Source organism: Dama dama, chromosome 11 (genome assembly GCF_033118175.1).
Source record: "Dama dama isolate Ldn47 chromosome 11, ASM3311817v1, whole genome shotgun sequence".
In the NCBI taxonomy this organism is placed as follows: domain Eukaryota; kingdom Metazoa; phylum Chordata; class Mammalia; order Artiodactyla; family Cervidae; genus Dama; species Dama dama.
The window spans coordinates 91122931-91135609 of record NC_083691.1 but is presented as its reverse complement, the minus strand read 5'-3'; the positions used below and the strand labels follow the sequence as shown (position 1 = coordinate 91135609).

Genomic DNA, 12679 nt, shown 5'->3' with positions numbered 1-12679 from the left:
AGTTTTTCGATGCTCAGGCTTCTTCACAGTCCAGCTGTCACATCCATACATGATCTGGTCCCATCACTTCATGGGAAATAGATGGGGAAACAGTAGAAACAGTGTCAGACTTTATTTTTTGGGGGCTCCAAAATGAAAGCATAGTTTTCATTTATTCTAAAGCTACAGGTACATGTACAATGATGTGCATGTGATTTTTTTTTTTTGATGGCTAAAACTTTAAAATGTCCCTGAAAGTCATGTACTAGAGGATTAGTAAAATAAATCATGGCATATCCATTTAAAAGAGTAATAAACTACATTACTGTAGAAGGATATCTGATATGAGAATGTTTGCTTAATGTTTAAAAACAGATTAAAAAGTATGAACAGTTTGGTTCTATTTAAAACGTTATACTGATTTTTAGGGGACTGAAAAGCCTCAAGTGGACAAAAATATCTGAAATATGTGAAAACAAAGATAGAGAACTTCTGCCAGGAGCTGTATGTGCTGTTTGTCCTCACTCAGCTTGCTCATCCCAGCTTCCCATCCACCGTCACCTTGTGCTGTTCTTGATGCCTGTGTTCGAAAACCTCTCTCTCTTCCTCAGGCCCTTTGTCCATTATAGGCAAAAGGGTGCTCTGTCTCTGGTTACTGAAGTAGTCATGTAGTGGAATACCTGAATATTATCCATAATGTTCTCTGTTAACACATGGGAGACTGCCCTAGGAGGCATCCTCTCAACTTGTGTGAAGAGCCTGTGAAAATTCTTGAACTTTAGAAAAAAGTTTAGAAAATGGAAAAGGTTAAATATTACCTACTATCAGTATTATTTGAACATAGCAATGAAATTCCTGTGTTCTCTAGGATGCCAGTTTTTTTTTTTTTTGATTCACAATATGTATGTGTGTGTGTGTGTATGTAGGTGTGTATAAATATATACACATACCATGCATACATTCTCTGAATCAAGAAGTAGCATTCTAGACAAGCAGTATATAGTAGCCTTTATTTAAATAAACATGGTATATTTCTCCATTTATTTAGATCTTAATTATTTAAAATCCATCAAAGAGGTTTTAAAAAAATTTTTTTTAATTATGAAAGTATGATAACAATTTTCAGATGACTTGGAAAACACAGAACAAAGTTACATATAGTTCTATTGTATATTACAATTATGTTTTAAGTAGATAGTTTAAGATTTTTAATTGGAGTTTTAGTGTCAAACTCTCAGAAATTCATAGCATGAATAAGCAGAAAAGTAGAAGGATACAGTAGACCTGAAAAGCACTATGAACCAATTCAACATAATTAAGATTTATACAGTTTTCACACAATAGCAGGATACAAATTCTATTAAGGTTCCCATAGACTATAAAGCAGGAGACACTGAAACATATCCGGGGACGTAAAACAGGGCTTCCCAGGTGGCTTAGTGGTAAAGAATCTGCCAGCCAATGCAAGAGACACAGGAGACTCAGGTTCAGTCTCTGTGTTGGGATCAATCCCCTGGAGGAAGAAATGGCAAACTACTCCAGTATTCTTGCCTGGGAAATCCCATGGACAGAGGATCCTGATGGGCTACAGTCCCTAGGGTCACAAAAGGTTGGACACGACTGAGCACAAACATGCACAAATGCAAAAGAAGGTGCAAAAATTTCGTGGTCTATAGGTGTTGAAATCATACAGAATCTGTTCTCTTATCACAGTTGAATTATGTTAGAAATCAATATCAAAAGATACTTGAAAATATCCCACATGTTTTCAAGTACAATGTGACATTTACTAAGAGAGATCTTGACTTAGTCGTTGAAAGCCTCAATAAAGTTCAGTTCAGTTACTCAGTTGTGTCCGACTCTTTGCGACCCCATGGATTGCAGCATGCCAGGCTTCCCTGTCCATCAACAACTCCCAGAGCTTGCTCAAACTCATGTTCATTGAATCGTTGATGCCATCTAACCATCTCAATCTCTGTTGTCTCCTTCTCCTCCTGCCTTCAATCTTTCCAGCATCAGGGTGTTTTCCAATGAGTCAGTTCTTTGCATCAGGTGGCCAAAGTATTGGAGCTTCAGCTTCAGCATCAGTCGTTCCAATGAATATTCAGGACTGATTTCCTTTAGGATTGACTGGTTTGATCTCTTTGCTGTCCAAGGGACTTTCAAGAGTCTTCTCCAACACCACAGTTCAAAAGCATCAATTCTTCGGCACTCAGCTTTCTTTGTGGTCCAACTCTCAAATCCATACATGACTGCTGGAAAAACCAAGGGTTTGGCTAGGTGGACCTTTGTTGGCAAAGTAATGTCTCTACTTTTGAACATGCTGTCTAGGTTAATCATAGCTTTTCTTCCAAGGAGCAAGTGTCTGTTAGTTTCAATAAAGTTAAAAGACTGAAAAAACACAGAGGGTGACTGTAGAGAAGGAAACATTTAGGTGAGAAATTAATATGAAATTTATTAATTTAATTTATTAAAATTAATATTAATATGAACAATTAAAAAAACCATGTATTTGGAAATTAAATGTGCACGTTTAAGTGATAGATGCATCTAAGAAGCCATAACAAGGAAAATTAGAAAATATTTATAATAGAATAAAAATGAAAGGAAAATTGCAGGTGAAGCTGCTCTGTGCAACTGAATACAATGTGGAATCTTGAATAAGTTATGAAAAAAGATAATGGACACTAGCATAAAATTTTGTGAAATTTGAACAAAATCTGTGCTTCAGTTAATAATACTGTATCACATATTAATTTTCTGGGTTTTTTTTTTTTTTTTTTGCATCATTGTATTTCTTTATATTCTCAGAATTGGATTGAAAATGTCAAGCCTCATTCAAATTGAAAAAAATATCACAAAGATAATAAACTTTCTAGGCTTTTAGCAGTAATACTAGATGCCAGAGTAAGTGGAACTATATCAAAGTTTTGAGTGAATATAAGTTAGATATCTAGGATTCCATTCATGCTTAAGCAAACAAGTGGAACCAAAATGTTATATATTTTTTTAGCTAAGTGAAAATTCATAAGTTTCTAAAATATATTATACATGTTTCACTTTTTCTATTTCGTAGTTAGTGCTTCCATTTAATTTAAATGCTTTCCAATTTCTCCCTCTTATTTTTTGTTGTTCTTTCTCAAGCCTTTATCGAGTGCATTTAAATAAAATGGAAGCACTGACTATGAAATAGAAAATGTGAAACAAACTAGATAAAAGTAAAAAGTCATACTATAGTCCAGTTATTTTTAAATATGGCTGTTTATTAGAATCACATCTGAAGCTTTGGAGGAAAAAACAATACCTTGGCATTTGTATTTTACAAAAAATTTCAAGATAATTTTAATGTGCATCTGGATTTTAAAAAGTGCAGGTTTTTCTATTAAATGGCAGTTTCAGTGATATAGAATTTACTATTTTCTGTTGACCAGTCATGATACAGTGGTGTTAAAATGAATAATAGTTACATAATCACAGTAGTAAAAAATATTTTATCAGTTTTCATGATCAGTAGCCAGATAAAAAATAATAGATAATTTACAATTGCAAGCTATAATGGAAACATGATTAACCTTACGATATAAAATACTACATACAATTTGAGGGGTTAAGTAGAGTGATGTGGTAATTGGAAGTGCATAATTCCAAGTGTTTTCATCCACCCAGCCAGTCTATGTTTTTTGGTTGGTGCATTTAATCTATTTACATTTAAGGTAACTGTTGATATATATGATCCTATTGCTCTTTTCTTAATTGTTTTGAGTTTATTTTTTGTAGGTCTTTTCCTTGTTTTTTTTTCTCCTTAGAGAAGTTTCTTTTCATTTTATATCCTGTGTTCCCTTCTGACTTGTTCCTTTTGCATTTTATATCATGGTATTCCCTTCTGATTTCTGTTGAGAAATCAGCTGATAACCTTATGGGAATTCCCTTGTATGTCATTTGTCATTTTCCCCTTGTTTTTAATATTTTATCTTTGTATTTAATTTTTGTTAGTTTGATTACTGTGTGTCTTAGTGTGTTCCTCCTTGGGTTTGTCCTGCCTGGGAGTCTCTATGCTTCCTGGACTTGGTTGAATATTTCCTTTTCCACTTTAGGAAAATTTTCAGCTGTTATATTTTTAGAGGTTTTCTTGGATGCTTCCTCTCTTCTCCTTTTGGGACCCTTATAATGAGAATGTTGGTGTGTTTAATGTTGTCCCAGAGGTCTCTTTGGCTGTCTCCTTTTTTTTTTTTTTCATGTTCTTTTTTCCATATTCTGTTTTGTGGCAGTGAGAGCCACCATTCTGTCTTCGAGACCAATTACCTCTTCTTCTGCCTGTTAGTCTACTATTGATTCCTTCTGCTGTATTGTTCATCTCTGTTTGTTCTTTAGTTATACTTGGTCTTTGGTAAACATTTCTTGTATCTTCTCCATTCTTTTTCCAAGATCCTGTATCATTTTCACTATTATTATTCTGACTTCTTTTTCCTGGAAGATGCCTGTTTCCCCCTTTTTTAGTTGTCTTTCTGCAATTTTATCTTGTCCCTTCATCTGGGACATAATTGTCTGCATTTTCATTTCGATTAACTTTCTGTTATGTGGTTTTTCTTCTGGAGGCTGCAGGATTGCAGTTTTTCTTGCATCTTCTATCTGCCCTCTGGTGGATAAGGCTAAGAGACTTGTGTAAGCTTCTTGATGGGAAGGACTGGTGGTGGGAAAAACTGGATCTTGCTCTGGTGGGCAGGGTTGTGCTTAGTAAAACTAATCTAGGGACTTCCCTGCTGGTCCAGTGGTTAACCCTTTGCCTTCCAATGCAGAGGATACAGGTTTGATCCCTGGTTGGGGAGCTAAGATCCCATATGCCCTATGGCCAAGAAAACAGATCATAAAAAGCAGAAGCAATGTTGTAACAAATTCAATGAAGACTTAAATTAAGGAAAAAAAAGTAATCCAGTTGTCTGCTTACGGGTAGGGTATTGCACTCCCTCTTTGTTAGTTGTTTGACCTGAGGCAACCCAGCCCTGGGGTCTACAGGATCTATGGTAGGATTAATGATGACCTCAAAGAAGGCTCACCAAGGGGCGCCTCCCAGGACTGCTGTTGCCAGTGCCTGTGGCGAGCCACTGTTGACCCACACCTCCATAGGAGACCCTCCAACACTACTAAGTAGGTCTGGTTCAGTTTCCTGTGGGAGGGGGGTCCCTGCTCCTTTCCCCTGGGTCCTGGTGTGCTCAAGATTTTGTTTATGCTCCCCAAATGGGTGTCTCTGTTTCCCACAGTCCTGTGGAAGTCCTGTAGTCAAATACCACTGGCCTTCACAGTCAGATTCTAGGGGGATTTCTAGTCCCTTTGCTGGATCCGCTGGCTGGGAAGCTTGATGTGGGGCTCGGAACCTTCACAACAGTGGGAGAAGGTCTTTGGTATTACTGTTCTCCAGTTTGTGGGTCGCCCGCCCGGTGGATATGGGATTTGATTTTATAATGATCGCATTCCTTCTGCTGTCTTGTTGCAGCTTCTCCTTTGTCTTTGGATATGAGGTATCTTTTTGTGGTGGGTTCCAGCATCCTCCTGTCAATGATTGTTCAACAGCTACTTGTGATGTTGGTGCTCTCACAGGAGGAGAAGAATACATGTTCTTACACTCAGCCATCTTGAACCCCTAGATAAGCTGTGTAGATGTCCTCTCATTGTTATGTTCAAATAGTATTGAAATAGTAATTATCTTTCTATCAAAAGCTTTGATTAGGCTCCTGTGGGTGTTATAGAATTCTGGTTTGCATGAAATTGGTTTAGTGGGCCATGATCAGTATTTTTAATCAAAATTGAAATAGAATGGAAAAGGGAACAATAAAATGTGTTACATGTAGTAAGACAAAATTGTTTCTTGAAAATTTTGTTTCTCTCTGTGTGTGTGTATTCCCTATACTTGCGTACCAGGTTGCACTGTAAAATATATTTCTTGCAATGAGTTTGAGGTTAAAAAAAAAAGTTTCAGAGATATCTTTGTAAAGTAAACAAGGCATTCTAGTAGAGAGTGTGATGCTGAAATTAGTAGTATTTATGGAAGGTTGAATTTTATGAGATCTCCTGTTTACATGAAAAAAATCTAATCATTCTTAAATAATGATCACTCAGGGGCTGCCCACACCACTTTTATTCACATTGTTTAAAAGCTTTTTCTGATATTGAACTGATATTAATCCTACTTTTGAATAACGTCCATGTATTAGTTTGAATAATAAGCCCTTCAGTCTCACTTATTCTAGACCAAGAATCAGCAAAGTATATCTTCCAGGCCAAATCCAGCTTGCCTCCTAATTTTGCAAATTAACATAGAAACATCCATTCATTTATGTATGTATATGGTTGCATTTTTGCTTCAGTGGCAGTGCATGTGGTAATCTGCTCAGAAAATGATAGTCCAGGTATAGTGTATAGTTTTGGGCAAAATTTTCAAAGGTGTGTTCCTAAAAAACTGATTTCCTGAGATGATCCTCAGTGAAAGGATGCTACGTAAAATAAGTTGGAAAACACGGTGTGATATCTCCTTAGGCATTTATAGTGCTATAGAATATTAAATGCTTCAGAAATCCCCAGTAAACAAACCTTTTTAGTATTATTTCCCATACATATTATGTGTGTGTGTGTGTGTGTGTCTATGTTTGTGTGTATACAGAGTGCAGAGTATCTATTAACTAAAATTTGTTGACATTCTGAGGGACATGATAGAAAATGCTGGGTTAAGGAAGTATCTTAAACATAAGGAGAGGCAGTTATTGGTGGAAGGATAGGAAGCCTTTATTAAAGAAAGCTTTAGAAGTTATTGCTCATGTTTTGATAATGTTTAAGAAGGTGGGGAAGTTACTATTCTATAAACTTAATTTTTATATCTACTGATTCTTCAAGAGTGGCTACCAAAATGAGTCGTGCCAATTCATTTTAATTATGAATTCTATGTAAATTTAAAGCTTGTTTACCTGATTTTTTTACTATCTGATGGATAAATTAATTTAGAAAAGAGGGAATATGGAAGTGTTAGGAACTATCAAGAATTAATGATCCAAGAAATTATGATAAAATGTTTTTTAAAATTAGATTATAAGTAGAAACATTTGACCTGAGTTCAGTTCAGTTCACTTCAGTCGCTCAGTCCTGTCCGACTCTTTGCAACCCCATGGACTGCGGCATGCCAGGCGTCCCTGTCCATCACCAACTCCCGAATTTTACTCAGACTCCCCGAGGTGAGAAGTTCAATTTATGCTCAAGTAAGGTTCTTTGTGGGTTATTTTTTCTGTTACAGTTTTTCTTTGCATTTCAAATGAAAGTGTCATCTTCAGTTGTGTTATATTAGTTTGTACTATTTCAAACTGAAGATATTTTTTAGTAATTTTTTGTTGTTGTTCAAAAAGTCATATAGATGTTCAGTAGAAAAGTTAATACAGTTTAATCCCAGGAGAATACAACTAAACCAAGATGTGGTGAAATATGGAAACGATCTGAATACCTACTCTAAATCTTTTCATTTAAAATCTTCATCTTAATCCAACTATTGTCTAGGTATTTATTATAAGTTTAAATTGTCTTCTCTCCACAGAATCAAGTGACGGATACTAATAGAAAACTGCAACATGAGGGAAAGGAAGTAAGACCAGTTTACCTTTTGAAAAATTTTTTTCTGTTTCCTGTCATTCTCTTTGATGACTGTGTTCCTGATTTAGTGGCTTGTGAGACCGTAAGCTGCATGTTGGAGGAACTTGGGCATTATTATTGCTTTTCATAATGTTTGTCTGAAGTAAATGAATATAACCACTAGAAAGCTTAATGAGAGTATGTAGCCTTCCTTAGTTGTATTTTTTAAATCACTTGAGTAGTCATAATATGGCCAATGCTGTTTCCTCTGCCTAGAATCTTCTTTTTCCAATGTTTATGCACTTCAGATATTTGCTCATATGTTACCTCCTAATGAGGCCTTTACTAACCAACTTATTTAGAATTGCAGTCTTACTTTCACCTTTTGTTTTCTTTTTGCCTTTCCTGCTTAATTTTTCTCCATTGCACCTATCATGCTCTGATACTATGTAGTTTTCCTTATATATTTGTTTTTTTGGTCTCCTTCCAGTAGAAATTAAGCTCCATGAGGTCAGGATTTTTTTTTTTAAATACACTGCCATATCCCCTCTACCTGCCTAAACAATGACTGGCACAACATGAATGTGCCATAAGTATTTGTTAAAAAAGTGAATCATTGATTCTATTAATTGGTATATTCAACATTTAAATCATAGTTTATAAGATCATTTGATGTCCATTTTCTCACTTAATCCTCATGGCCGACCTGTGACAATTAGGACTAGTATTTTATTGACTAGAAAAATAAAGCAGATGATTTGCAAAAGTTTGCATAGTAATTGGTATGGCTGAGACTAAAACTCAAGTCTTTTGACTTAAAGTCTATTACTGTTTTCTGTATCATGTACCTTCCTTATTGCCTAATACTTATTTAATGTTTAATAAGATTAACCTTTGATTATCTTATCAGTAACTTAATCATGACCACTTCTCTCTCTCTCTCTTTTTTTTTTTGGCATAGTATCTAAGTACCTACCATTTTTAGGTATGGATATGGGATGAATTCTATAAGAGGCCGTGTAGCTTATTGCTTTTTAAAAGTTTGTCTCACATATTTTAAGTTTTTGCAAAGAGCACAGTTTCTTTTAGTTTTATTGTCTATGACTTCAGATGGAAGACTTTAAAACTCTATGAGAAGATAAGTACTTGAGTTACTCTTTACTAAACTGGTACTCTTGGAAAAGCCACAACTTCTAAGTGTGTGGTTTATTCTCTATTGAAATAGAAATTTAGTTAAAGATTATTTTCAAGGTTCATTTGAAGCTGTATAAGAAGGACTGTTTTCCTGTAGGCATCTAGCACTGATGAAAGAAATATAGGATCTTCTTATATTGATGAAATCATAAATCATGAAAAGTCTGAATAGGGTTTGGAGCAAATCTGCAAGTTTTTTCTTTTTTCCTGGATAGCCCCTGAATTTTAAGATTTCATTTCACCTAGCCTTTCCTAGTGTAGTATGAATGCATCTTGGGGAGAAAGGGGGAAACCATGCAGGGATGTTTTACTGGTTGAGAAAGGCAGTTCCTTAGTTCCCTTGGCAGGTCTTACTATGAAACTGTCTGGGATGTTCTGATGAATTGAACATAGGGTGGAAAAATGTGACTGAAAACTTTTTATTTACAGCTGTTGGCATAATTCAGTTTTTTTCCCTCTTGCCAAGCTGGTGATAGCAATGGAAGAGCTGAAGCAGTGTCGACTACAGCAGAGAAATATTTCTGCCACTGTGGATAAATTAATGCTGTGTCTTCCAGGTGAGAAACTGGATATAGAGTAGAATTCTTGATGCAGTTTCTTTGGCTTTAATAGTCTTTCACTTTCTCTAAATTATGCTAATGTGCTCTTTTTCCCTTCTCTTTAAAGTTCTGGAGATGTATAGTAAACTGCGGGACCAGATGAAAACTAAAAGGTAAAATTTTTTTTATTGAATACTTTGTGTTATCTAAAATTTGTTATTTAGAATTTTTTTTAAAAAGTCCATATTTAGCATAACCTTTCAAAAATTATTAAGTCCATAAGACATCTTCTCTAGCCTTTTGTATATCTATTGATTGATCCTGAGAGTTACTATTATTTACATATATTAGTGGAGAAGGCAATGACAACCCACTGCAGTACTCTTGCCTGAAAAATCCCATGGATGGAGGAGCCTTGTAAGCTGCAGTCCATAGCGTCGCTAGGAGTCGGAAACGACTGAGTGACTTCATTTTCACTTTTCACTTTTATGCATTGGAGAAGGCAGTGGCAACCCACTCCAGTACTCTTGCCTGGAGAATCCCAGGGATGGGGGAGCCTGGTAGGCTGCTGTCTATGGGGTCGCACAGAGTCAGACACGACTGAAGCAACTTAGCAGGAGCAGCAGCAGCAGCATTGGTATGCTGATGTATTTTGTCATGTATTATGTTTAAGAAAAAATACTACATGTAGTTTGATTTTTAGAAGACCAAGTTTTTATAGGGGAAAGGCATATAACTGTTTTAGTGATAGTTAATTTCAGAAATATGCTTTGGTTTAGAAAAAATAGTTGCTGGTTCTGGAGGTTCTCCATTGAAACAGAACCAATAGTGTGTATATTTGTGTGTGTGTGTGTGTGTGGAGAGAGAGAGAGAGAGATTGATTTTTTTTTTTCAGCAAATTGGTTCACATGATTGTGGAGGCTGGCAACTCCAAAACCTGCATAGTAGATTAGTAGACTAGTTAGTGTCAGGAAAGAGTGAATACTGTTGCCTGAGTCTGAAGATAGTCTGCTGGCTAAATTCTATCTTCCTTGGGGAGTTTAGTCTTTTTTCTGTCAAGGCGTTTAACTGGTTTAATGAAGCCCGCTCACATTATGCAGACTATTCTTCTTTACTTGAAGTCTACTGATATAAGCACTGATAATCTTATGTCAAAAATACCTTCACAGAAATATCCAGAATAATATTTGATCAAATCTTTGGGTACTATGGTCTAACTAAGTTGACATGTAAAATTAACCATCACAAGGGGCAAAGTCAAAGTTAAGCTCAGAGGATTGCTTTCCTATGTGTTATTTTAATCTGGTTTTATTCCAGAGGAAACTTTAGAGTGACTCTTTGGCTCTTTTTCCCAAACTAGAGTAAGCATCCCCACTGTCTCTGCCCTGGGGTACCCTGCAGTATGATGGGGATATGTGAAGCTTTAAGATAAACAGGACACATCTTCCTGGAATGTTAATTTTACCTAGTTTTGAGGGAAAAAGTACAGAATTAAAATATATTAATACTGAAATAAGATTAAAAATATGAATAAAATTATAAATTCTCAAGACTTTTAAAGTTAAAACATGAGGCATCAGTATTTTTTTAATTTCTTAGGGCTACTTTCCAGACTCTCTTTTCCCTAGGAGAACATATTCATATAAGTGAACACAGATTGAACAGTATGAGAAATTCTGTTCAGTGTGATAGAAAGTATTATTTCCCTAATAACCTTTTTATGAAGTTATGGAATTATAGAGAATTACAGAGATTAAAAAAAAACACACAAAACTTCTGTATCAACTTCTCTGAATTAACAAATAGTAACAATTCTGGTTTTAATTCATATATATATAAATATTTATGGCATATATAAACATATGTGATCAGAGAGAGATAAAGAAGTACATTTAAAAAAATTCAGGTAGAACTCATCCCCTTCCTCAGTCCTATTCCTTTCCTTTCTCCTTTGAGGAAACCAGTATCATAAATCTGGTATTTCCTTCTAGTCCATGTTTTTAATGTCCAAAAACAATACATTGTATTTTTAAAAACATTTACATGAATGGTTCTGGTCTTTGTTTTTTTGAGATTCATTCATTCAATAAAAATGAATTGAGTACCTACTGTGTTGCTAGGCATTGCTCTTAGTGCTGGGGATATAGCTCTGAAAAAAATAGACAATATTATCTGCAGTCATGGGCTAACATACTAGTGGAGAGCTTTTTAAAACTTATGTATAGAGATCTAGTTCACTTATTTTAATTGCTTTATAGTAGTCCATCATATGAACAATCTGCATTTTTCCTCTTAATTCAAGTGATTGTCATAAGTGCTATTGACCAGTATGTCCAGCTCAGCCTTGTTCTGGTGCACAGAGTAGGATTATATTTTGGGGGCTCCCTTGAGCTGTATCAACACCACCTACTGAGTTGCCCTCCTGTATGGTATCCTCCTTACTCTACTTGGGCCCTAATACCCAGTGTTACGCTTCTGTGCTGCCTCAGTGCCCTTCCCATCCCTGTTTGGCCCTGACACAGCTGCCTTCCTATACAGACAGTCTTACCTCACTAGGTCCTTTGTATCCCATGCTGGTCTGTCTTACCCCTTATCCACCAGTATATGAATGCTCTCGTTTATTAGGCTCGTCTTTAACTGTTTTCTGCTTTTCAGTGAACAAGTCTTATATATCTTTTGTCATATTTATCCCTAATTATTTGATATTTTTTGATGCATATTTTCAATGGTATTACTTTTTAAATTTTAATTTTCAGTAATTTATTACTAGTATACTGTTAAATTTGTGCATTTATCTTTTATTCTGTAAATGATTAGTATAATCATTTACTAATTCTAGTAGCTTTTTTGTATATTACATTGAATTTTCTATGTAGCTGATTATCTCATCTGCAAATAAAGACAGGTATATTTCTTTCTTTCCAATTGGGATGCTTTCTTTTTTGGTTTGGTTTTCTCGTCTCTTGTTGAACTAGTTAGAGCCACTGAAAGTGAAGCGAAAGTGAAAGTCGCTCAGTCATGTCTGACTCTTTGCAACCCCATGGACTATACAGTCCATGGAATTCTCTAGGCCAGAATACTGGAGTGGGTAGCTGTTGCTGTCTCCAGGGGATCTTCCCAACCCAGGGATAGAACCCAGGTCTCCTGCATTGCAGGCAGATTCTTTACCATCTAAGCCACAAGCGAAGCTGGTTAGAGCCTCTGGTGCAGTGTTAAATAGATATAATGAGGCTAGGTTATCTTTGTCCTATTCCTGATCTTAGGGGGAAAGCATTTAACCATTAAATCATATGTTCGGTGTAATTTTTTGGTACATGCAATTTATAAGTTTGAAGAAGTTTGCTTCTATTTCTTGAAGT

General features: G+C 35.6%; 1 protein-coding gene across 8 annotated transcripts in view; it reads left to right on the top strand.

Moving 5' to 3' along the window:
* The window catches only part of EXOC6B (exocyst complex component 6B), a 662376-nt gene that overhangs the window by 90391 nt on the left and 559306 nt on the right, over nt 1–12679 (top strand). For all 8 annotated transcript variants that reach the window (XM_061155703.1, XM_061155706.1, XM_061155701.1 and 5 more), the window contains exons 3-5: nt 7553–7600; nt 9248–9338; nt 9448–9493. In XM_061155703.1, coding sequence (XP_061011686.1) covers nt 7553–7600; nt 9248–9338; nt 9448–9493 — 185 coding nt within the window. The remainder of the gene's footprint in view (nt 1–7552; nt 7601–9247; nt 9339–9447; nt 9494–12679) is intronic.